Genomic DNA, 26,505 nt, shown 5'->3' with positions numbered 1-26,505 from the left:
AGTCTTGTTCAGCACCTCAGCTGATAATTGCAGCCACTGTAAAAACACATGTTCAGCAAAAAAAGGAAAGCACCTTATAGCATTGTGTATTAATTTATGTTATTTATCTGACTTGCTCCTGCTTTCACTAACCAACTTGCACAGAATAAAAAAAAAAACCTCTTTATTCAGATTAGCCGCAGTTGCTAAGATCCCACATTGAGATTTGAATCCAGGGACCTTAATATACCTGGTTCTTTAGGCCCCTCACTGACTACATCTCTACCCCTTTCCAATGATGTGTAACAGTGAGGCAGGCCGCTGTGCTTTGCTTTAGGCCTGTGTTCTGATGGTCAACCTCAACAGGGATGATTCGATTGGCCGCCGATGCATCCACCCGTTCCGGGACAGCAGACGATCCAGAAACGTCTGAAAGTGACCACTCGGTACGACATACCGATAAGCTTTCCTCCGCTCAGTTTATCCGCGGCGCTCGACTGCCGTCCCGCAGTTTTTGCCGTCAAGCTCCAGTGGTGCTCGCTCCTGAAATCAGAGAGCTGGATTTATCTCCCTTCTTCGACACGGAAGGTCCGGACGGCGAGAATGCTATGCAGACTCCCGTGCCCTTGCCACGGGCTGTCTAAACATGCAATGCCAGCCGTAAGACAAGGATCAGACATGGCCCAGGCGTAAGTTATGGATCAGGAAGGCAACATCCGCTTCATGGGAAATCTCCATCCCTCTTGGAGGTGCCAGTAGCCGTGATGTTTGCCTTCTGTCAGTGGTGGTTGTAGCCAGTGCTTAATTTGTAAATCACAAGGTCCTGGAACGCGAAGGGCATACAAGAGCGGAGGGGTAACGAGACGGGCGCAGGTCCCGGAATGCAAGACACGCTGCTGAAAACATGCATGTATTTTTAAGAATAAATCTAAAAGTAATAAAGCATGTGAAATTGAGTGAAAATTGATCTATAAATTAAAATACATACTTATTTTATTATAGGTTTCTTCATCTTATTGTTTTTGTTTTGTTTTTACCCAGAGGGCTGCCAGATACGCACAAATTGATGCCAGAATGCATACATTCAACAACAGAGAGTTCCACAAATGGGTTCTGGCAGGATCCAGCACAAATTAAGTTCCGGGTGTAGCGGTAATCTTGGTGGGAGTAACCACAGCAATGGCAGTAGTATTTTATCAGGTAGCGGGGCTGTTTCTCTTAGGTACACCTGATCCCCGACTGTTCTCCATGTTCCTGACTAAGCACCAATCACGCTAGCCTGCCCCCTTCCCCCCCCAACCACAGCAGCACACCAAGCTTTGCCAGCCAATGGAGTACGCTGTGGGGGGAGGGGGGGGGATAAGACTTTCAGCATGACAGGCAACAGAAGTTCATTCGGTGGACTTTGACATTCCAAACACAGACACCCATCTGCTGCTCCGTCTCCGACTGATGTACAAACGGAGACGCCGCGTCCCTTATGATTACGCTGCTCTCAACAGTGTGTCCAGAGCTATACTTTTAACTGCGTCTGATGTCTCATCTTTCACAGAGAAGCGTCTCCTCTCGTTTTCTTTTCATTACTTTCCGTCTTTTTCTCCACCGCGAACCCGTCTGTCTTAACATAAGGAGAAGTCTTCATGAGGGAGGCGTGCTCGAGATCACTTTCCCTGCCCGTCCTCAGGGGAACGAATGCCACTGTGCCTCGGTAAAGCCTCCTGACGTACTTAGTGAGCAGTGCTAGTAGGTGTCGAGTCTCTGTGACAGTACGCTTAGCGACTGTAGAGCCGGTGATCGTAGCTTTAACTGTGCTCTGGTGATAGTTATAACTGGTAACCCTACTCATAATTGCTGTTGTAGTAGTAATTATAGTTGCTGTAGCAGGAGTACTTTTGGAAAGCCTAAAGCACTTGAGTGCTATGAAGAATGACTGTTTATGATAGAATTGTAAATCAAGAGTCAGTTTTGGTATCCAACGATCGGTCCGACACGAGTCATTTTCCTCCGCAGGGTGTCTAGGCTCAGCCTTACAGATAGGAGGAGCTTGTACATTAGGTGGGGCTCCGAGTACAACCGCTGCTCCTCCGCATTGAAAGGAGCCAGCTGAGGTGGTTCGGGCATCTATATAGGATGCCTCCTGGACAGCTCCATGGGGAGGTGTTTTTGGGTTTGTCCAACTGGGAGGAGACCCCAGAGCAGACCTAGGACACACTGCAGAGATTATGTCTCTTGGCTGGCCTGGGATCGCCTTGGTATCCCCCCGGAGGAGCTGAAGGAGGTGGCTGAGGAGAGGGAGGTCTGGGCATCCCTGCTTAGACTGCTGCCCCCGAGACCAGACCCCATATAAATGGAGGATAATGGATGGATGGATAGATGGATGGATGGATATAAATCTAGACAGTCAGAGGCAGTGGGAGCAGAATGATGGTGAAGGGTTAACCCTGGGCTACACTCTGTTCTGACGTATTCCTCTCTTTAGCCAGGCTCCAGCACTGGGCATGCCGCCCCGCAGAGTATAATACAGAAAGTCTCACATGAGTCAGAAGTGGAAGTCAGAAGATGACAGGGACAGGGCTCCCAAGAAGGTCCAAGGAAAGAAGCGAAAATCCTTGGGGGCCCAAGGCCAGCTCACTGCTTAACCCCCTGGGAAAATACCTTTAAAATACCTTTATAAAATATTTCAGAGAGCCCCTCCCACCATGTCCCTGCGAATTGAGAAATCGCTGTGAAAGCACAGTGAGCAGGAGGCTCGCTACTCAGCAGCGGCGGTTCCGTGCTGAGGGTCCAAAGGTAGCTCTGCCAGACGGGCGGGAAGGAAACATTTTCCCTTTGCCTGCTGGCGTTGACCCAGAGTAGAACAACTGGCTGCAGAATCCACAAAGCTGTCAAGTTCAAAGCTGCAGAGGCATGCTTAAAGAAGGGAGGATGGGCTAGGATAGGCGGGGGTGGGGGTGGGGGGGGGGGGTGCTATATTTGTTGATTTTTTTGCTCCTTTGCCCAGCTCCAAGGCCGAGGGCAGGAGGATCTTGGACGGATTTTTCTATAATCTGTCCTAATTTAATGCAGCTGCTTCAGCTACACTCTGGCTATCGATAACGCGACGTGCTTCTCGATAACGCGACGTGCTTCTCGATGACGCGACGTGCTTCTCGATAATGCGACGTGCTTCTCGATGAGATGCCCCCCCGGTGCAGTCCCAGGAGGTGCCTTGGTTTTTTTCTGCCCCTATCCCCCTTTGCAGTGCCATCACAATGCCCACTAAACTGGTGGCATAAATGTGGCACGGTCTGTGGCCTCGGGTGCAGTTGACAGATGTGAGCTGTCTGTACATCTGACTCTAACCGTCCCGGCACCTCCCACCGCTGCGACTGAAATGGAGGGTAGGAGGTGACATCAGCGGTGACGCCACGGTTACACATGGAAGTGAGCGTGTGCCCATGGCCAGCAGCTCCTGTTCATTCAAGTAACCGCCGTGCCTCTTCCTGAGGTCGCTCGCCTCCATGGTAACCGCCGTGCCTCTTCCTGAGGTCGCTCGCCTCCATAGTAACCGCCGTGCCTCTTCCTGAGGCCGCTCGCCTCCATAGTAACCGCCGTGCCTCTTCCTGAGGCCGCTCGCCTCCATAGTAACCGCCGTGCCTCTTCCTGAGGCCGCTCGCCTCCATAGTAACCGCCGTGCCTCTTCCTGAGGCCGCTCGCCTCCATAGTAACCGCCGTGCCTCTTCCTGAGGTCGCTCGCCTCCATGGGCCGAATGGCCTCCTCTCGTTTGTAAATTTCTTATGTTCTAACCGCCGTGCCTCTTCCTGAGGTCGCTCGCCTCCATGATATCCATTATCAGTGTATCCGAGCATGATTGACAGCTGTCAGGCTGTGCTTCAGTGATCAGTGGGAGGGGGGGGGGTCAGACTTCCTCCCCTAGTCCTCCATGTTCCTCCACACCCCCTCTCCGAGGGGCCCATGTCACCACCAGCCCAGGGACTTTGTTCACCTTGTTGCATTTCATTCCTTTTCACTTACTCCATCACCATGGTAACGGGAGGCAGAGGTCTTTGGGGGGGGGGGGACTTACACATATCTCACGAGATGTGTGACTAGCATACACACAGGTCGAGACATTTGCTGCCTCTCAAGGTGAGCGGCCTGCCCCCCCAGCACTACCCTGGATCATGTCCTCAGGAATTCGTTTACACACCCCAGTGGGAGACTGGCATCGGCGACAGGTTTTCCCATCGAGTGTGATGGGATGCTGGGTGGGGCCACACCCCCTCTCCGCCTCCTGTTTTTGGCTGCCGTACAACTAGTTAACACGTACCGGATTACCGTAGCAAGGAAATTCTCTAAGGCCTAATTTCAGTTGGAGCTTGATAGAGAGGTGTGTTTGTGCCATGCCTGAGTGCAGCCAGAGACTCTCTGCTTCCTCATGGTGGCGCTGTGGTCCCTGGGGTCATTAGAGCAGTCAAAGCCAATCTTATCTCAAACCTCTCAGACCAAGATCCTCCCATACTGTTATGGTGTAAAGTCCTGAAGTGCAGAAAGAAAACATGGGCTGATGCTTCTGGAGGGTTAGGGAAGCCTGCTGAGAACATTATGAGAGTGGTCAAATTGATGATCGAATTTAGCCCCTGGGTTTTACAGCTGAAGTATTTAAAGATGATTGTGCATAAATTTGCATATGAAATAGCCAAACACAGTCCCAGATCACAGTCTGCCATTTTGTTGTTTATCTGAATTCGTTGAATCACAACATCTAAAAAGCGTCGGAAAAAAGCCTCCTCACGGTCTGGCTCGTGCCCGTCGTAAACGGGTCTGGCGCTTTCGTAATTCCCATCGATATTAAGCTCCGTCTTGTGAAGGGACACGTGCACGACTGCCCACGCTTCTTTCTGATTCATTTCGCTTATCTCGGCGCCTTGTGCGGCTATGGCCTGTCCCTCTTAGCCTGGGTGTCGCTCCAGCTTCACGGAGCGAGATTCGCGTTGTTTGTTTCCCTTCCCGGTGAACAGCCCCGTTATTCATAATTTGAAATAATGTGCTGTTGTCACAGCAGCTTTCAAAATGTAACAGGAACAATAATTTCCGGCTCATTCTTATGCATGGCAGAGAACGAGAGGTGACAGGACGGGCCCTGGAAAATCTCAATCTTGCCTTTTATATGAGTCGACATCTATTTCAACATATAGGCAATTAATGGAGCAGTGCATGAGAATGACGTGGGAGCGAAGATTTAAACGTCTTTTACAGTGGCAGCATCTAGGAGTCAAGTTCACATATAGGCTAAAGAACGGAGAACCGGCTCAAACAGCACGAGCTCTCCCAAGGAATACCTTCACCTGCCATTTGCTGTGAGAGGAGATGCCTTATGAATGAGCACAAACTTTATCATACGCGTAATTATGGCTTGGCTGATGCTGTCTGTCCCTACAGCGATGCGAGAGCGGCTGTTTCCCGCCTGAACCGGCGTGCCGGTAGCAAAGTGACAGGGAAGCTAAACAGCTTCCATTATCGCTGCTTCTGTGAGACGCCGAAACCTCTGGTTCCACTGGCAGGCTGCCATCGCCGTTGAGAGGGGTGGATGGGTGATTTTTTTTTTGGGGGGGGGGGGCGGTGTGTGAAGGTAGCACTAGCCAACATCATATACAAATACCCCCTCAAGGCCAAACAAAAAGACAAAACTTTTTTTTCCCCCTCGATTTAATTTAATTTAATTTTTAAAATCCTCCCTTATTCTCCGTGGACCAATGTGTCAGCCATCCTAGGTCTATTTTGTGATAAAAAGCCTCCGTTAAAAAAAAAAGGGGGGGGGGGGAAAAGCCTGCTGCTCTCAAAAACATTACCCTTAACCCTGACATGCCCCCCCACCCCCACCTCTACTGCTGCACTGGAGATTGCGGCGTCCTTAGGGATCTGCACTCTCTGTGTCTCTAACGCCTAATTGCAGGAGCGCCGTCTTGAAAGCAGCAATTCCTCCTTTCGGCTGGATAGCGGCTTGACGGCGTCCTCAGCGGGAGGCTCGTGGACCCGGCCCGCTAAGCAGGAGCCTGCTGATAATATGATATTCCACATTATTATAAATCAACAGCCCGCTGCAGCTATAATCCTCTCTGGTTCTCTTAATACGTTAATGCAGGCATGCCTAACAGGGTCTTCAAAGTGCAGTACGGGCAGAGCACACTTGAGTGGCATAATGACTGCAAATGGGGCAGCACGATGTAGTTAAGCCACTCCAGTTCTTGCAGATGGTCGTTGGTTCAAATCCCAAAATTTGATCCAAATGACCCTCAACTCCAAAAACAGTATGTAAGTATGTGTTAAAAATATGCAGGACAGAAAGAGTAAGCTGGTGCTAGTGATTCTGGATGATGATCAAATATTGACGAATGATTAAGTCTTCTCATTTTCCATATTTGTTTTTTCTGCAATTATAACCAGCATTCGGATTCGATTTCCATTTTGTGCCCGTTCACCTCTCAGAGCTCTTTGGTGGCTGGTGGTCTGTCACCCTCACCCTGTCTGCTTCCCATTCCATTACGCTCACGCTCCGCTCACAGACTGACAATAACAAGGGGGCCGCAAACCGCAGAAGCCTACTCTGCCTTCATGGCTGACAGAGGGCCCTGTGCTCTGGTCTGGGCGTGGTCACATGACCCAGCCAGGGTCCCCCTTCACGCGGCGATGTGCTCCTGAGACGGACGGCAACGACCTCAGCAATAAATTCCTCATTATAACAATTCACCCGCATAAAAATGCGCCGTGTGCTTCAGGCAGCAAAGCATGAATCATTTTTGTAGGCAGTGGATTTTTAAACATTCCCTATGTGCACTGAAGCGTAGCGCTCCAGTGAGTCCTTGATAAACACAGTTACCTTTCGACTGGAACAGTGAAAATACCAGGCACTACCTGTGGAGTGCTCCCCGTTCACACCGACGCCGCCTGGTCCGTCTCTCGTCTGTCGATTTTACGTTTAACCAATAAATGTTAGCGTGTTAGCACTGTTTCATGTTTGTTTTCAAACTTGTCTGCTGTTCCTCCTGATGTGTGGTCAGAATCGACTGTGCGTGGTGCCTCTGCATCCTGCCGTTTGTTGGCCCTAATGAAAGCAGCTTGTGTGATTTGCAGTGTATCTGACTGTCTTTTCAGGTGTACAAGCACCAGTATAAGGTCCTGCTGGATGGCGTAGAGATGGACAGTGTGATGGAGATTGACCCGAACCGTCTGATGGAAATGTTCAAGGTCGGCAACGGCAGCGACGAAGTACTGGAGGTCCATGACTTCAAAAACGTGAGCTGTGACTTGCAACCTGCACACACCATGTTCTAAGAAACTAAATTATATTCTTACTTCACCATGTTTCAAAAAGCAAAGCTAATTAATTTAGCACCTAAGTACTGTGCTATCCTCTCCGGATCTCACACTGTACATCTGTTTCAGCTTAAATGCTAGGTAACCTGTTATTTTTCAAGGGAGAAAATAAATCCTCATTTTTTATTACACAATAAGAGCAGATGGCAAACGATAACTCACATATAACTCTGCTTTGCTGGTAGTCTGAGCCGCACTAGAAATGATCATCAGCTGCACACACATACACACACAAACACACATACACACGCACGCACTCACACACACACACATGCACGCACTCACACACACACATACACACGCACTCACACACACACATACACACGCACGCACAAACACAGTACATTCACTTTCTCACTTAGCCTGTTGCAACGTTCTCCTCCATCCGAGGCCTAAATTACCCACTTCAGTCAGTGAAGCAAATCCAGTCTGGAGATTTGTTTGGTTCCAGGCTCCGCCACGGGACACTGGGAGAGCAGAGGGGCGAGGGATACCTCAAACCACACAGTGATTAAATAGGAATGGGGCGAAAGAAAACACAAACCTTATTATAAGTTATACTAAGTGTTAGCTGAAGGCAGAGTTCGGAATTGATTTTTATAAAGAAAGGATGTTGCAAGTCATTACACACTCTAAAGCCACCTTAGAAACAATCTCCGCCGAGCCCAAGGGCTCGTATGAGGAATGGAAATGGGAAGATAATGCCATCAGGACCAGCGGCGAAATCCCTTTTCTATTGTTCCAGGCTAATACTGTGAACATCCTGTGGAACTGGGGGGGGGGGGCAGGGGGGGGAAGGGCGGGGGTGAAGACAGGAATTCCCAAACATCACCTTAGAGGAGACATGCATGGAAACAGCGGCTTGTATTCAGAGTATTATACTAAATGGATTGGGCAGCAGTGAGCTTGTTGGTAGCAGGACCAGGAGCCAAGGGTTCGAATCCTGGAGAGAGGTCATGGCGGTGACCGGCTGCAGCAGGGCATCCACCTGTTCCTGCACGCCCATGTCCAGCTGGCCATAAGGTGGCGCCGCATGTGGGGACATCCTGACAGAGCAGAAGTGTGGGGGAGTGTCCCGCTGGAATCCCACAGAAACAGTGCCATGGCGACAGAAAAGACCCCCAAATGACCATGATGCCTGATGTCGCTGGTCAAATAATCACTCACAAAAATGTAATGGTGAGAAAAGAAGAGGCTCCATTATGGGTATTAATACTAGGTCCCTTTTCTGAATTCTCGTAATAGTCATTTCTGGCTGTTCGGTGATATAAGTCATTGGAATGGACTGACTTTTAAGAGGCAGATCTGTCTGCACTGCAAAGTTGATGTCAGATGCCACTACCTATATGGGACTGAGACAGATCTGTGGAGACCAGACACTATCGTGACCCATGCAGATATTACCTTCCATTGTAAACCTTGTGATGATACAGAGCACAGGCTGGAGATCACTTGGTCACCAAGGGTTAATGCGCCTGCCTGCCGCTATCACTCTGATCCCATGGAGACCCATATTATAAGGAGAAGAAGCTTCTCAAGGAGGTGAAACATTCCTGTCTGTTAAGATGTGTTTTGTTTTCGCTCTGTCCGCCTCTGCAAAGGCAGGAAGCACATACTGCCGCTGTTAATCAGAGAGTCTAGAAGTCAGGAGGAGAGTCGCAGGCTGTCCGGCTGACATTGTTAATCATGCCGCTCCATTTATAGTGTGTGCCAGCTCTCAGTTTACAAAAACACTTCAAACGGCCGCGTCTGACCATTGTATAAAATCTAGCACTCATTCTTTTCAAAAACGGAGCTAATGGCTAGTCTTGACCCCCAGTGGAAAAGGCCGCCTTTGTGTTTGCCAGCATCTTGCCTCTACTCCTACTCTTGTTTTAAAATGCTTCACAGCAGTCAGAACATATTGATTACTGTGTCTGCACGTCGCCTTGAAATTACCGCAAAAAAGTGTAAATGCACAAATCCTCCGTGTTCGTTTTATTATTTTCCAAAGGGACTGACAGGAATCCGATTCGCCAAACATCAGAGATGCTACATCAGGCCACAGCCCAGAGACCTGCCCGAAATCGCGGAGCTGGATGTCGACCATGGCCGCAACTCGGTATGTACCCCCCTGTCTCTCCTCCTGCCTCTCTGTGAGATGAGCGCCGGGGGAGTGACTGCCCCCCCCCCCCCCCCCAGGGTAGTGTACACACATCCTCCCGTTGTCTCATTTTCCACAGCAGTTTGAAGTTGGGTCTCTGGAGTGCAGCATGAGAAAAAGGCTGGTAAAGATACGCCCAAAGCCCACAAGGTATACATCTAATGATGTGTGCTGTCAATCTCGAACTAATATTAATTTTTAATCATATCCTCCTAAAGGCTCAGTCCAAATAGCCTTAAGGAAAGGGAGAGAGCAGTCCTGTGAACAGGTAAAGCCATTAAAATGGGATTTAGAGATGTTTACTCTGTAAATTTCATATGGCTCCTGGTTTGTCCAATTCATCTGGCTCATCTCACTCTAATGGCCATTTGTGTTTCACGGCTGGTGCTGATGGGCAGATGGGCGTGATCGTCTTTTTAACAAAACTGATCAATTTCTCCAGTGTCACAATATGATATGGGAATTGTGAACTGCGCGGAGAAAAATCCATTTCTTTCACAGAACCCGCGGCATTGCTACCCTGTTCGATTATTAAAGCCGCTGGCCCATTGCTATGCCACCGCCGTCCTCGGTACCCTGGGTGACTTCAGGAACAGAAGCCACAACAGCAAAAACCAGATTCTGTTTCCTATACCCGCTCATTTTTTTAATGTCTAATTCATGTTTACAGATACTAATTGCCTTGCTGGTGCCATATGTCCTGGCCATTCTTGTCTGTTTTTTTTTTTTAGTTCACTATGAAACCTAATTAGATTTTTCTGTTTAGCCTTAATTCCCAGCTGTTAAGCAAGGCAGAGCAGAGCAGAGCTGTAAGAGAGCCAAAGGTACGCCAGCAAGGAAAGGAGGTCACATTGTCATGGACCGCAGTGAGATTTATGCAAGAAACCCACCGAAGGGCTGACTTACAGTCATCGCTTAATTCCCGATCGCTAAAGAGCGCCTACCATACATAACCCACATTCTGTGTCACGAAACAATGCCAGCCGCACCACTACCAATCTCCTCATCAGAATCTTCCAAACTGGAAGCCACCACATCCCAGAATGCACCTGGACTGAGCGATGGAACCCATATTAAAGTCAGGCAAGGTGATGCCACAGTAGCGCAGCAGACGTCAACAGAGCAGCAGAGAGAGGGAAGTGCTACGGCGGCGTTCAGAGTACGAGGGGCCAGGGTGGGGTGTGGCAGGGGACATACATCATGACCCACATGGTCCCACAAAGGCAGCAAAGTGTCACCAAAATAACAATATCTGCCAAACAGAAGAAGTAAGCATCAAAAGCAGATGTGACCAAAGCCGGCACTAATATGCCCGTATCTATCCGGGGGTGGAGAAGGTGAGCAGATGGCTCCAGGTACTGTATCATGACATAGATTACTGGCTTTTAAAAGACACCGCGTTTCATCACAGACCATAATTGTTTATGAGGCAGCTTGCTTTTTGGGTCAGGAAAGGTGTTCGTTCTTGGGCAGAACCCATATGTTACGGCACTCGTCTAAAGGGTGAAATTCCTATCCTAAAACTGATAATCGGGGTCAATTTGATCCCTGAGAAATGTATGGCAGACATATTATTCAAACTTAAGAAGTTATTTGCTTATTTATGGAATAGCAAACTAACATGCAGTGAAATTTGCTTAGGCATGTTACAAAAAGCTAGTAATAATAATAATAATAATAATAATGCATTTTATTTATATAGCACTTTTACATGAACTCAAAGATGCTTACAGAGAAAGTACACAAAGAACAGATAACGCTTTATGCATATGAAAGGTTAAATGTCTTGGTAAAAAGAGTTTTTTTTTCTTGGTAAAAAGAGGAAAAAAACTAATTAAACAAATGATAAAGAATTTAAATCTTGTACATTGTAATACATCATATTATGGTATAAAGATGAGGCAAAAAATGAGAAGTATTTGACATATTTAAAGTAAAACATTAAAGAAAATAGCTTGATAGCAAAACTTGAAACAACAAGTATTTATTTTATCACTATTAAACAATGTCATGTGGTTTTAACAAATTGCTCCATGTTGTATTTTATGCTAACGTGCTCTGCATGTTTGTGACTGCAACAGTTCAGGGCAGGTGGAGTTTCTCTTCTGCAGTCCATGCAGATGATGTGCAGCTCAGTTCGGCAGCCGCCCTCAAGGCCTCCAGCTCATTCTGAAAGTGTCTATTTCCTTTGACACGGCAGTTGGCGTTCGGCCATTGTCTCCGTCTCGGAGTCTCACATGATTTCCAGGGGTACTGTGTGTGACGGTCTTTTCTGTAAAAGATGTAGCTTGTCTGACAGGAGAAGTGACCGTCTCCGTGTCTTTGCAGATTGTGCACGTTACCATAAGTTTGGCAACTTGTATGTATGTAAGATTTTATATTAGCTGGCATTTTAAGCAGTAATGGATCTGCGGATAAAGTCTCATTATGCCAGGTGTGGTGAGTCTCTACATGCTCACTCTGCTTAAGAAGGTCTCCTTTGACATTCCAGTAAACGTTCATTCTGAATAGAAGCATCAACTCGCAAATGAAATCCAGGTGTAAAGTGTTTACTTACTATGTTCCGGATTAATGTATCCTGGATGACAGATAACTAGAAGCAGAGTGATTTACATAGTGATTTGTTTTTATAATAATCCAGCAGTTGTTTCCAATGGTAATTAATGGTATAAATCTTGGTTTTTAGTCCAGATAGGGAAACCAAGACCCCTGTAAAGAGTAGTGGGCTATCCTTCAGACACCCTTCATGCAACTCTTCTACAAATAAATAGATATTGATCTTCTGGGACTCAAGCAGTTCACCTAAGGCTAAAGTTACTCTAGGATCCCTTAGCCTGACAGAAATCAGTGTGTGTTTTGGCCTGTAATAACTGCCACAAACCTCCATGAAAATAAGACAGTAGAGGAGGTGATGTGGGATTTTCCATCCTTCCTCCAATTATCCTCATAGGAAACCTAGAGCTTATCCAGTATAGGGCAAAGGCTGGGGTACACCCTGGATGGGATGCCTGTCCATCTGAACGCACACATGCACACATACACACATGTCGGGTAAACATATCTTTATGGGGACTGCCCATTCATTTCTATGGGACAAATGCTAACGCTAACTATGACAACCTTAACCCCTACCCAGCCCTAACCATAAGTAACCAAACAAAATTTTTGAATTTTTAGTTTTTTCATTGCAGTCACAGATTTCTATTAATTTCTGGTATTCTTCACGTTGTGAGGACATTGTGTCCCCATAAGGTTAGGTACACCCGATCACACACACACACACACACACACACACACAGTAAGTAATTCAGTGACACCAAATGGCCAAAAAACACATCTTTGGAACACGGGAGGAAAACAACGCGCCAAAGAGAGAACATGCCGGCTGCACACACATTGAAAGCCTGAACCCTGGAGGTGTGATGGGCAGTGTTACCCATTGAGCCATCAGGTTTTTATTAGACTAATTTTAAAATAATTAAATAGCACAGGCCATTAAGAATGAAATTAGGATGAAGACATAACATTCTGTTAGTTCTCTGCAGGTATTTCTGATGAAAAACTGTGATGATACCACGAATAAACAAACAAATATTTTTGTTTGTTTATTTGCAGTGTAGTCAGCGTTTTGGTTATATAAACCATAATGCACAGATGAGAATCGGATTGTCCTGCACCTAGTATTAGCCGTGAGGTCATAATTATCCCATCTTGGTTGCATGGGAACCTGCCTTATGCAAAAAGCTACAATTCCTGCTCTTTCTGCACTGAACACTCCGGTGATGACCTTGGAAGCTCCCACGAGGCCTGCCACGATGCAGGCCTGCCATGTCTCAGACATCACGTCAGGCCTGATGCATGTTGTGGCCTCTGTCTAGGTGTGAGGTAAGCTCACTGAGGTTTGGTAGCTAAAACAAGCCAAGGTAACAGCAGGAGAGGATCTTCACTGTAGGCCTCGGGGCAGGGTTCTGCATGTAGGTGGCTTTCAGGCAGACCTATCATGTGCAGCCAAGAAGAGAGCAGATCTCTGTGGGTGGTGGTGGTTTCATATCGCAATCAATGGGGATGCTGTTTGAGAAATGCCCAGCATCTAGGAACTTAATAATTTGAAAGAGAGAATGAAAAAAACTACTATACATGATGTAAAATTCACACAGCAGACCTTGGATTCTGTATAAAGATTAAAACTCCACAAATAGACCTTAATACTGGAAGAAAATCACCTTCCAGAAACATTTGTCAAGTGAAACGGTTTCTCTGCTCTCCGCTAATTAACAAGAGATCGTGAAGCACATTTGTTTGCTTACGTATTAACATATATACGAAAAAAACAAATATCTGCACTGCTAAGGAATACATTACCAAAGGCCTTTCATATGTCTCTATTAGATCGATGTGACACGCATTCCCTATCATTAAGCAATAATAGTTTACTTTACAGCTCATGAACTACAGTATCAACAAATTAAGTGTATTAATAGTGCTTTCTTCAGGCTGTTCCAGCAGCAGAAGCCGGAGGAGGGCCATCGTATTATGGTTTATTGTATCTGTCAGACCAATTTTAAATAACACATCAGCCCTCTTCCACATTTGCATTTAAGTTGTTTTAAACTAATATTTTTTCAATTTGCTAAGGTGCTTGACTCAAGGCTCGTATCACCCAAACAAAGTGGTATATGTGAAGCACCGACTGAATCTGCAGGAGCTGAGGGCTGTTCTCTCTCTGGCAAGGTGGACGAGACACTGGACCCGCAGGTGGAGGACATGCACGAGTGGATCCCCGCCGAAGAGCCCATCGACGATCACACCTTCCTTCTCAACTCCAAGATCTGGGAGATCTGTAATCAGATGCCCATACACTGGATGCATCCTTCAGCAAAGAAAGGTAGGCCTACCTGCATTGTTTCATCCTAGGATCTGAACAGACCTGCAGAAGATGCCATGGAGTACACCTAATTCTTTTCATAAAAATGATAAACATACATTTATAGAAATCTGACATAAAACTAAACCTACTTAACTACTTCCATATATCTTGCTGTAAGGTGAGACCAAATGAATAATGCATACACTGTACCTTTAAATGCTTTGGAAGCATTCCTCAGGGAGAAAGTAAAGAAAGCACCCCTTACCAAATATGGTAATTATAAAAACTATCCATATATTCCCAGTTGGGGATATTAAATCATACACAGATACATTCATATTTATGGCCAAAACCAACAGAGATGTGGAATTTTCATATAGCTTGTATTCCTCCCCTTATTTTTGTACAGAATATATATGGGTGTGTGTGTGTGTGTGTGTGTGTGTGTGTGTGTATATGAGAGAGCAGGTATACCATAATACCAATATCCCCACAACATGATGAATACTAGTTTTTTTCCCTTATGGGGACTAGTTTCCTGGTTCCCATAAGGAAAAAAATCAATTTAATAAAAATCCGTGGCTGGAATGAAAAAAATTAAAATGCAAAAACTCTTGTATTTTGCTTGGTTACTTATGGTTATGATTAGGGATGGATAGGGGTTAAGGTTGTCATAGTTAGCATTAGCATTTTTCCCATAAAAATGAATGAGCGGGCCCCATAAAAATATGTCTACCCGACATATGTGTGTGTGTGTGTGTGTAACATATATATATTAATTGTATAGGAAGATATGTTGCATTAATTAACTCCAAACTGTAATATTTTCCTGTGTACGCCAAACTTTTAATATATGTATAACTGAGGTTGATGTGATACTAAGCCTAGCTAAACTCAAAATAAATAAATCACAGGGGCCTGATGGCATCTTACCTTTAGTCTTGAAAGAGATGAGGGATATTATTAGCCAACCTTTGACTTTAATATTCCAGAAATCGTTATCTGCGGGTGTGGTACCATCAGATTGGAAGCATGCTAATATAACACCCATATTCAAAAAAGGGGATAGAAGTAATCCGGCAAACTATAGGCCAATCAGTTTAACTAGCATTACTGGAAAAATAATGGAAGCTATAATTCAAGTGAAAATGGTAGATTACCTAGATGCAAATAACATTATAAAGGATAGCCAACATGGATTTAGGAGAGGTAGATCCTGCTTAACGAATCTGCTTGAGTTCTTTGAGGAAGCTACAAGTGAAATTGATCACAAAAAGGCCTATGATGTGATTTACTTAGATTTCCAGAAAGCCTTTGATGTTGTCCCCCACAAACGGCTCTTGTTAAAGCTTAAAGCTGCAGGAATTTTAGGAACTGTGGCAGCTTGGATCAAAAACTGGCTAACTGATAGGAAGCAGCGAGTAGTTATTAGAGGCACTATGTCACAGTGGGCCTCCGTTTATAGTGGGGTACCGCAGGGTTCAATTTTAGGACCACTATTGTTCCTAATTTACATTAATGATATTGACACGAATACATACAGTAAACTGGTTAAATTTGCAGACGACACTAAGGTGGGCGGGGTAGCAGATACTAATCTAGCAGCAGAGAGGCTCCAACGGGATCTGGATTTAATTAGCGAATGGGCTGATACTTGGCAGATGAAATTTAACACAGATAAATGTAAGGTAATCCATGCAGGGAGCAGAAATATACAGTACAGATATTTTATGGGTTCCACTGAAATAAAGGTAGCTGATTACGAGAAAGATCTCGGTATGTATGTTGATGCTTCCATGTCCCACTCTCGCCAATGTGGGGAAGCAATAAAAAAGGCGAACAGAATGTTGGGTTATATCTCTAGATGTGTGGAGTTTAAGTCAAGGGAGGTGATGTTACATTTATATAATTCCTTGGTAAGACCCCACCTAGAATACTGTGTGCAGGTTTGGTCACCATACCTCAAGAAGGACATTGCTGCCTTAGAAAAGGTGCAACGAAGAGCTACGAGAATGATTCCTGGTCTTAGAGGAATGTCTTACGAGGAGAGGTTAGCGGAACTGAATCTGTTCAGCCTTGAGCAAAGGAGACTAAGGGGGGATATGATTCAGGTCTATAAGATTCTAACGGGTCTGGATGCCGTTCAGCCAAATGACTATTTCAATATTAGTCTAAATACTAGAACTCGTGGCCATAAGTGGAAATTAGCGGGAGGACATTTTAAAACAAATTTGAGGAAGCACTTCTTTACACAGCGTGTAGTCAGAGTATGGAATAGTCTTCCTGCTATTGTAGTGGAAGCTAAAACCATGGGTTCCTTTAAATCAGAGCTAGATAAGATTTTAACAACTCTGAGCTATTAGCTAAGTTCTCCCCAAACGAGCTTGATGGGCCGAATGGCCTCCTCTCGTTTGTAAATTTCTTATGTTCTTATGTTCTTATGTAACTGCAGCAGCTAGTACTGGTATCAGCCGAGAATTATTTTCCCCCTGCACACTGGCTATTTGTGATCCTACAGAGACCAAGATCCATGAGCTGGAAGATGCGGAGGAGTCTCCTGGGGAAGAGACCAGAGGCCAGCGTCAGGCGAGGGACGTCATGGATTACCAACCTGTCAACGACTACGTAAGATGCAGCCTGGGGGGTGGCTCACGTTGAGGTGCTTTCTAGAAATTATTCATTAATGGTCCGCCTGCTATCATGAGGTAACCGGCTTTATGGACCAAAAGCTTTAAAATTGCCCCATATATCTATTTAAGGCCAGTTCAGTTAGACGTCCTTAATGTCTTTCAGTTAATGAAGAGGAATATTTAGCCTTCAAAGTGGGCATCTCTTTTTCCCAACAGTCCCATCTGAGCCAGTCTGTTGCATCTTCTTTGGCTTTTTTAGGTCACAAGAAGCTGTTTTTTTTACTGGGGAACCCTTTTGAGGCAAGACGCTCATTAATGAAATTTTTTTTTAATCATGCCTTAATTATAAGACGAAATTTTAAAGGCATCAGTAGGCCAAATACTTTCCTTCTGAAAAAAAGTGGACTAGCTGTTCAAATTAAGCTGCAGTATTGTGTCTAATTAGAAGACAAACACAAACTGGTGAAGTGAGCTGATGGGAGGTTCCGGTTTAATTTCTGCTGGATTTTCACAGACGTACAGAAACACAAAATGTTTGAAGGACTGCCTTAAGTAGCAAATGCAGCCTTGATATAACTTAATTTAACAAAAACGTGGCAGCGACTTGGTACAGAGGTGAAGGTAGATCAGCATTTTTTGTGTTTTGCATCACGCCATTTACATTTAAAGGCCTCTTGAACCTTGTAACATTTTCCTCCTCAGTGAGGCTCCATCCTCAAGCTGTATCGGCTGGTGTCAGCAGCTCGACACCAGACGGGAATAAAGTCCCCCTTTTCTCAGGATGCTGAGTGTAAATGGGAACCTTGCTAACCACATCTGGTCAACCCATGAGGAATGAGATAAATCTGGAGAGTTTGAAACACACCTTGGAAGGTCACAGGGAGATGTTCTTTTTCCATCAGTTGCAAAGCAGATGCTTTCATTTAAAGTGACATACATAGAATAGTACACGCTGTCTGCAGAGCTGAATATTCCACTGATGAAACTGTGTATAAAGTATCTTGCTGAAGTCTGACAAGCCTGGTTCTATAACCTTACATTTCCAAATATAGTTTCCAAATATAGATTATTTGATGTTTATTTCAAAGGATAAAAACACAGGTAGCAAGTACCCAGAGAGCTCGATTCACGTAAATTGCCTTCATTTTATTCTTCCGTATCCCTTCAAAATGTTAGAAAAGTATCAAATGTATGATAACTTATTGTAATTTAATATCTGTAAAAGTATAATGTATGATAACTTATTGTAATTTAATATCTATAAAAGACTCTGCATTGTACTTCTATTCCATTCAGCTAGAGTAGGGAACAAACATCCTTTTAAAGATCAGGTCATCTGACTGTGCTCTGTGCAGAAAATTGTTTGCTTTATTTTAATATAGCCAAAGAGCATCACTGTACATGGCTTCCTGGCAACAACAAAACATTTTCTCATTAGAATGTGAAAGGTGCTACTTGTTTATGCATCTCTTATTCCTGATGAATGTCTGCAGAATAACAGACTGTATGGTTCAGAAAGTACAGTTTTAAATTATAGTTTTAATATTCATGTTATTATTTTGAGGGTTTGTCATTTCAATTTTATTTCAGCTGGTGAGAAACGCATAAAAAAAATCATTAAATTGTTTAAAATCTTTATTCTGTTAACTCTGGGGATAAAATTACCATCTTCCATAACAGCTTATCCAGGATGAGGATGAGGGTGCAGTGACATAGTGGAACTGTATCCTTGAGTTTGGAGTCATTGACTTTCCAAGTGAGTTCTAAAGGGTCTTTGTACGGAGAGCAATAATTAATGTTTTTGTGACCATAAAAGAGGATGTGCGAGAGTCATTAGGAGACTGAAATCAAGGTCAACAACACCAGGAAGTCTGCTGTTACAGCCCGTTTACTCATGGCCCAGATCTGCACACACGTTACAGACATCCCAGCCTCATCTGCTGCACACTTTTCATAAATAATCATTAAAGTGGCACCTGAGATAGAGGTCAAAGTGGGTCACACTCCACACCTTTTTGAAATACGACAGGAAAGAGCTTCCATCCACTTTTCAAACTGGATTACCGTTGTCCGGAAGCGTGCCGTCCTTCACCTACATTTCTGTGGCCGAGCTTTACGCTCCACACCCTCGACTTTGGAAATATAACCCAAGTGAGAGTTTTGGCACAGGTTAACGGGTCTCTGCGTGACCCCACGGCTTCTGTCAGCCAGGACTCTAATTATACGAGAGTCCTTCCTGTGTCCAGCTCCCCAAGTCCAAATGAGGAGATGGGGCAGAAGGCAGGCTGAGAACATCCAGGGGCGGTGAGAACACTTGCCAGACTTTGCCCCAGAGTATCTCCTCCACGCGTCTCACAGAAATGCATACATTTGGCCAGTCGCTTTATTTAACAAGTCAATAACAAAAAAAGACAGTGCAGCTTAAATTAGCTCAGGGATTTGAAAACACTAGTGCGAGACAGCTCAGCTCACCTTAAGGAAACTCTTCCTTATACTAATCGCTGCATTTTATTCCTTCGTTTTAAACTAAAGCCATTTTGATTTTGTGACTAAATTGTACTACACCATACATTGTGCTCAGTAAATTTAAATCGTTTTCCTCCTTCTATGTTTTACATTTTATGGAGTTTTTTGTCTCCGGTTTGTAAGTAAAAAGCTTCCATTGTTAATTAACACTCCTCCATTGTCAGTGGTTGGACAGCTCTCTTGCAGCACTTGGTTCCAATCACAGCCTCCCCATGCATGGAAATTAAAATGCAAAGTGATTAACACAAGCGCTGCTTTAAAGGGACTTGCTTTGATTGAATTGTCTCTGAAGAATAACACCGTCTTGTCTCAGTGTGTTTTCCTAATTGTCGATTATCTGACTTGAATACCACTTGCCAGTTTACAAAGCACAGATTTTGATTTTGTAATTTTTCACTTTGTGTACTCCTGATAACACCATCGCATGGGGCTGACATCCCCGCTCGTTTCAGGAAAGCGTTGTTGCCTGTAGGCTGATGACCCAAAACTTGACTAACATAATAAATCAATAATCGCGCACCTGCATGAGTAATAAATCAAATGCCATGCAATTTCCGCTTTATATACTTTTATATATGAATTTTCCTACATAAAGAGTAAGTAATTTCAGGCTATTCATCATCTGGCAGTACGACTGATGTCTAGGACGTGATGTGAATGTCCTTGAAAAGGAAGTCCTCTCCCAGGACAAGTAAATCCTTTTGTATGTTTACAAAGTTCAGTATGAGAGCAGCTGCAAACGAGACAGATGCTGTTTTACCCTGAAAGGTCTCATCAGATAAGATATCGGGGGGGGGCTCAAAGAGGCACTCTCCCCCTCCCCCAGCAGAGAACCCTTTGAAATTCTCATGTCTGTTGATTAATGCTTTGCTCATTGATAGTGGATTTCGTCTGCGTGTTGCAGAGATGAGGCATGTTTGTTGCATTTCGCTATTCAGCTTTACAAAAGTAGATGGGTGCAGAGGCCCAGACAGCCGAAAGGAAATTAGTATACACTTAAAATTACAGACAAAACAGTCCACACTGTTCTGTCAGTTACAGTGTATTTATAGTGTCCCGATTCAAATAAGGGCAAATTCAATTTCAGTTTGCTTTAGGGTTAATGTTGGTGCTAGCATTGCAGTTATAGCTTGGGCTAGAGTCATCATGAGGGTAAGGTATTTCATTATGGTTAGGGATGGGGCTACAGGTGAGCTTAGCGTTATGGTTAGGGATGGGGCTACAGGTGAGCTTAGCGTTATGGTTAGGGCTAGGGCTACAGGTGAGCTTAGCCTTATGGTTAGGGATAGGGCTACAGGTGAGCTTAGCGTTATGGTTAGGGCTAGGGCTACAGGTGAGCTTAGCGTTATGCTTAGGGATAGGGCTACAGGTGAGCTTAGCCTTATGGTTAGGGCTAGGGCTACAGGTGAGCTTAGCGTTATGGTTAGGGATAGGGCTACAGGTGAGCTTAGCCTTATGGTTAGGGATAGGGCTACAGGTGAGCTTAGCGTTATGGTTAGGGATAGGGCTACAGGTGAGCTTACCGTTATGGTTAGGGATAGGGCTACAGGTGAGCTTAGAATTATGGTTAGGGATAGGGCTACAGGTGAGCTTAGCCTTATGGTTAGGGATAGGGCTACAGGTGAGCTTAGCGTTATGGTTAGGGATAGGGCTACAGGTGAGCTTAGCGTTATGGTTAGGGATAGGGCTACAGGTGAGCTTAGCCTTATGGTTAGGGCTAGGGCTACAGGTGAGCTTAGCGCTATGGTTAGGGATAGGGCTACAGGTGAGCTTAGCCTTATGGTTAGGGATAGGGCTACAGGTGAGCTTAGCGTTATGGTTAGGGATAGGGCTACAGGTGAGCTTAGCCTTATGGTTAGGGCTAGGGCTACAGGTGAGCTTAGCGTTATGGTTAGGGATAGGGCTACAGGTGATCTTAGAATTATGGTTAGGGTTAGGGCTTGAAGGGCGACGGTGAGGTAAAACCAAAGAGACACTTATTTACTGTTCACACGGTGTACAACATGATTTACTATGTGCGAATTTCATAATTTTCTAGCACATCTGTGAGGAATCGGCATGTTATGCAAGCATCAAAGGCTAGCAGCATCAGCTTTGGCTTGTGTGAATTTGCATTATGAATTCATTCCGTTTAGCTTTTCTATAGTACATTTTAAAGTAGTAGGTTGGAAATTTTCAAGTTCCGAGTTATCAGGAATGCACTGGTACAATGTGGTGTGCGATACTATTTATAATAATGAGTAATATATAGAATATACTTTTTTTCAGATAATCCAAGCACAGACCACCGGTATCTCCATGCATTTCAACCAAACAGATAGTGGTGAAGCAAGCAGCTAGGTTTAGTCATGCTTTGTGCCCCGCTAGTGAGCAGGGCCATGTCAGAGAGGGTACGGCTTGGGTACAGCTGGTATACTTTACAATGGAAAGCCACCAATATATGGAATGGCTTGGTTCTTGGTGGCAGTGGAAAAGCCATTAGCACCATTAGATCATGCATTTTAATTAGGATTAGTGTTAGGGTTACAGACAGGGTTAGGGTTGGCATTGGGGTTAGCTTTTAGGTTGTAGGTTTTGGGGTTAGGGTTATGTAAGGGTTAGGGTTAGAGTTAGGGTTATGTAAGCATCACAGTCCTGAAAGTTGCCTATTATACAGTGAAGTCCTTTGCTGCACAAACATAGCATTGGCTTTGTAGGGTGGGATACATTGACACAAGAGTTAAGAGGAATGTCAGGGGCATAGTAAGCAGTTGAGTGCTACATTTCGAGACCTTGTTATTGTAATTCCGCATTTCTGCTCTGTATGTCAATAGTAATACATTTATGTCTTTCTGTTATACGGAGGGTTGTTGCTTTGTATCTCAGAGTAAATGTATTAACACTGTTACTTTATGTCCCTCTCCCCATCCACATCCACAGCGCGACGTCGGCATTGAGCTCGAGAACCAGCTGGACGAAAACGGTTACTGTTGCCAACACTGCCGCCGTGGCTATCGCTTCTGCCGGCGCTACCACGAGCCTCTCGGGGGTTACTGGCCGTACCCATATTACTACCAGGGCGGCCGCGTCATCTGCCAGGTCGTCATGCCCTGCAACTGGTGGATCGCGCGCATGCTGGGAAGGATCTGAGGCTTGGTGTATACGCCTCCACACCACTACAGCAGACTCCAGGTATCGTGGTGCTTTGGTGCCCACCAGCTCATTCCTGTGTTATGGTGCTCTGTTGTGTTTCCTCAGTGCCTTCTGGATAATAGTGAAGACTATAAGATTCCCAAACCTTTTACAAAGCATTTTTGCTAAAAAAAAAAATAAAGCTTTAAAACTCCATGGCTGATGGGTCACTTATACTTAAAAATACTTGATATGCCAAAATAATTTGTGATTACATATCGCAATGCACTTAAACTTTTACCTTTATGTTTAAGGGGGGTGATGGTTCAAAAAAGGTTTACAAAATCAGCAAGGATACATTACCACTAAATAAAAAGCAGCTGTTTATTTGTGGCTTTGTTTGTGGAAAAACTATTACTTGCCCATAGCGTTATATAATCACCATCTGGGACCCAAACTGTGACAACCGCTGTTTAAATGTGTTCCAGCTTTTCATGAACTTCTGGGTATACAGTAGAGTCACTGAAAGCCTGACAGATTAAATGGTACTAAAAATCGGATTTTATTGCACAGAGGGAAAATAATCTGCTCCGTTTTAAATAATAAAATGAGGGTGTGCTTAAAGGTTTTGAAGCCAGGCTTGATGTGTATTACTCTGCCAATCATAACTGCATTGTTTTCATTGTGTTTGCGTGTTCAGTTAGTATGAGATTCAGAGTGTCCTCAAAAGGAACACAGCCCTGCCTATTTCACAGATAAAACGCTGTCTAAATAAGAAAGCGTGATAACTAATCATTTATTCTGCATTTATACCAATGATATGCTAAAAATGTAACCTGCATGGGAAGTGTGAGATTTAGAGAAACTCATCTCTTACGACTGTCTAGATTTTGAAGACTAGTTTGCTTGTTTAATAGATGGAGAAACTAATAAACAATCCTATAAATTGCATCTTCCCTGCGTCTTCAAATTGAACCTATATTCATCACTGACATAAACAGATCATCTACTATAGTCTTTGTATAATGGCAATGCTGACTGAAATAGTATTTTTCTAAATACAACATTCAGCAAAAAAGTTACATCTGCTATGTCGCAATTTCAGAACTTAACTGGGAACTGGGCCAAAGTAACAATCACAAAAAAAACTATTACTGACACTGGTTTCTATCACCAGTGCCTCATTTCTCCGTGTTTGTATATATCAGAATGTTCCAATTCCGTGTTGCCAGTCACCCTGGACCACAGCTCCGTTACGCTGAAGGCGAGTGCCAGTGTAACAAGCTACTTAAGCATGCAGGCTTCACATTCACCTCATCACCATGTGCAGGTTCTGTTTGCTGAACTTTATCAGCCTTTCCCTTGGCCACATAGAAAAATACACACTATTATATATATTATTAACTGAGGTACTCAAGTCATTTGCCAGCAGGAATATCGAAATATTTAAATGCATACATTTCAGGTTGTATTTGTATTATACTACTGCAATAGTGTACATGCATTGTGTTTCTGATCCCATGCATTAGTAGCACGGCAATCATAAGCTGGAAAGGGCTGCATGAAGAACACATCTGACATGAGCAAGGTCCAGGATGTGACCCAAAATGTAATCCTCAGGAATGTAACTGACCTAAAAAAGAGCAGTACGTCATTGTGAATAGGCATCCCATATATATGCACACATTCCATACTTCAACGGTCACGCATATTTTACTATGAAGACTGAATGGAAAATCTAGAACACTAGCATGTGCAAATAGCATGTTTTAATAAAAGCGCAAAATAAAGAATGATTTCAGAACAGGCGTCTTGGAACATATCTTCCTTTTGATGTTGGACTGCATGCTCCCCCTCAATCACTCATCTTTCTAGCCTCCTACAGATGCCAGTCTTTTAAGGGAATATCAATCTTTTCAGGTTAGTAGATTTAAAATGAGCACAGTTCCTTCGGTCGTGCCAGACTAGCTATAGTTTATTAGATTTCACAATGAATACCACTGAGCAGACTTTAGAGGGGAATGATCTCAGTGGCAGGTTTAAAAAGCAAAAAGTCGATTCAGATGTATTAGCGGCACCTAAACTTTGCCAAACACATTATTGCAAGTGCTACACCTTGGAAGATTACCGCTGGGTTTGGACAGGCAGATAAGAATTTAAATCGGGGGGGTCTACATCTGTGCTTGTTAGGAGAGCTTGCCTCTAAGGGCCATGCTGGAAAACTGAACATTTGGGTACAAATTCATAGTGGCACGACATAAGAGAACATGGAGACTTGCCAACATCGGGACTGAACACATTTTACAATGTGCAGATGCTAGTATGTACTCTACCATGTCAGACTCTTTGACAGGTGTGCTCACATGCTTAACAGACTTCGGCACCTGAATAAATTTGTCATATCATTGCTGGTGCCTTGGCACTGACTGCTCCAGGTCTGCTGGATACTGGCTAACCCTGATCTTTGACCAAACTTCACTTCTATGCTGTTCTAAGGGGCAAAAAACAGTTTCTGCTGAATTTAATTTAAATCACTGACGCTGGTCTCTGTCAACATGGGCTACATGGTGTGTCCTCATTATTCCTGACAACCTGATAATGAGCTTGGACATTAGTAGGAATGTCGCGATCTGATCTGTAAGACCACCATCGGAGCTGATGGAATACATGATACTATATCATTGGAGGTGGAGATTTCAGGACCAGAGAGTACAAATCCAGACCACAATTTTGTTTCAACCAAACAGCTGAATACTAAGAACATAAGAACATAAGAACTATACAAACGAGAGGAGGCCATTCGGCCCATCGAGCTCGCTTGGGGAGAACTTAACTAATAGCTCAGAGTTGTTAAAATCTTATCTAGCTCTGATTTAAAGGAACCCAAGGATTCAGCTTGCACTATGTTATCAGGAAGACTATTCCATACTCTGTCTACACGCTGTGTAAAGAAGTGCTTCCTTAAATCCAGTTTGAAATGTTCTCCCGCTAATTTCCACCTATGGCCACGAGTTCTTGTATTTGAACTAATGCTGAAGTAACTATTCGGTTGAACAGCATCCAAACCTGTTAGAATCTTATAGACCTGGATCATGTCCCCCCTCAGTCTCCTTTGCTTGAGGCTGAACAGATTTAGCTCAACTAACCTTTCCTCGTATGACATTCCTCTAAGACCTGGAATCATTCTTGTGGCCCTACGCTGCACCTTTTCTAAGGCCGCAATGTCCTTTTTAAGATATGGTGACCAAACCTGCACACAATCTTCTAGGTGAGGTCTCACCAAGGAATTGTATAACCTTGGCATTACCTCCCTTGACTTAAACTCCACACACCTGGAGATATACCCCAATATCCTATTGGCCTTTTTTATTGCTTCCCCGCACTGGCGAGAATGAGACATGGAAGCATCAACATACACACCAAGGTCTTTCTCATAATCAGCTACCTTTATTTCAGTAGGTCCCATAAAATACCTGTACTTCATATTTCTGCTCCCTACATGGAGTACCTTACATTTGTCTATGTTAAATTTCATCTGCCAGGTGTCGGCCCAGTCACTAATTAAATTAAGATCCCGCTGTAGCTGCTGAGCCGCTAGTTCAGTATCTGCTACACCACCCACCTTGGTGTCATCTGCAAATTTCACCAGTTTACTGTATATATTGGTGTTTATATCATTTACGTAAATTAGGAACAATAGTGGTCCTAAAATTGAACCCTGCGGTACCCCACTATGAACGCAGGCCCACTGTGACATTGTGCCTCTTATAACTACTCGCTGCTTCCTATCCGTTAACCAGTTATCAATCCAGGTCGCTACAGTTCCTAAAATACCTGTCGCTTTGAGTTTAAGTCGGAGCCTCTTGTGGGGGACAACATCAAAAGCCTTTTG

The 26,505-nt window shown here is 44.3% G+C and overlaps 1 protein-coding gene across 1 annotated transcript in view; it reads left to right on the top strand.

Annotated features, from left to right (window-relative positions):
- tnmd (tenomodulin) overlaps nt 1–23,564 on the top strand; it is a 46,703-nt gene extending 23,139 nt beyond the window's left edge. Inside the window, exons 3-7 of the mRNA XM_023794854.2 lie at nt 7,115–7,255; nt 9,330–9,437; nt 14,211–14,364; nt 16,865–16,971; nt 22,422–23,564. Coding sequence (XP_023650622.2) covers nt 7,115–7,255; nt 9,330–9,437; nt 14,211–14,364; nt 16,865–16,971; nt 22,422–22,631 — 720 coding nt within the window. The 3' untranslated portion in view covers nt 22,632–23,564. The remainder of the gene's footprint in view (nt 1–7,114; nt 7,256–9,329; nt 9,438–14,210; nt 14,365–16,864; nt 16,972–22,421) is intronic.
- The last annotated feature ends 2,941 nt before the right edge of the window (nt 23,565–26,505 follow it).

Source organism: Paramormyrops kingsleyae, chromosome 10 (assembly GCF_048594095.1).
Source record: "Paramormyrops kingsleyae isolate MSU_618 chromosome 10, PKINGS_0.4, whole genome shotgun sequence".
NCBI classification, from domain to species: domain Eukaryota; kingdom Metazoa; phylum Chordata; class Actinopteri; order Osteoglossiformes; family Mormyridae; genus Paramormyrops; species Paramormyrops kingsleyae.
Note: the sequence above shows the minus strand (reverse complement) of the source record. Positions and strands in the feature narration are given on the sequence as shown.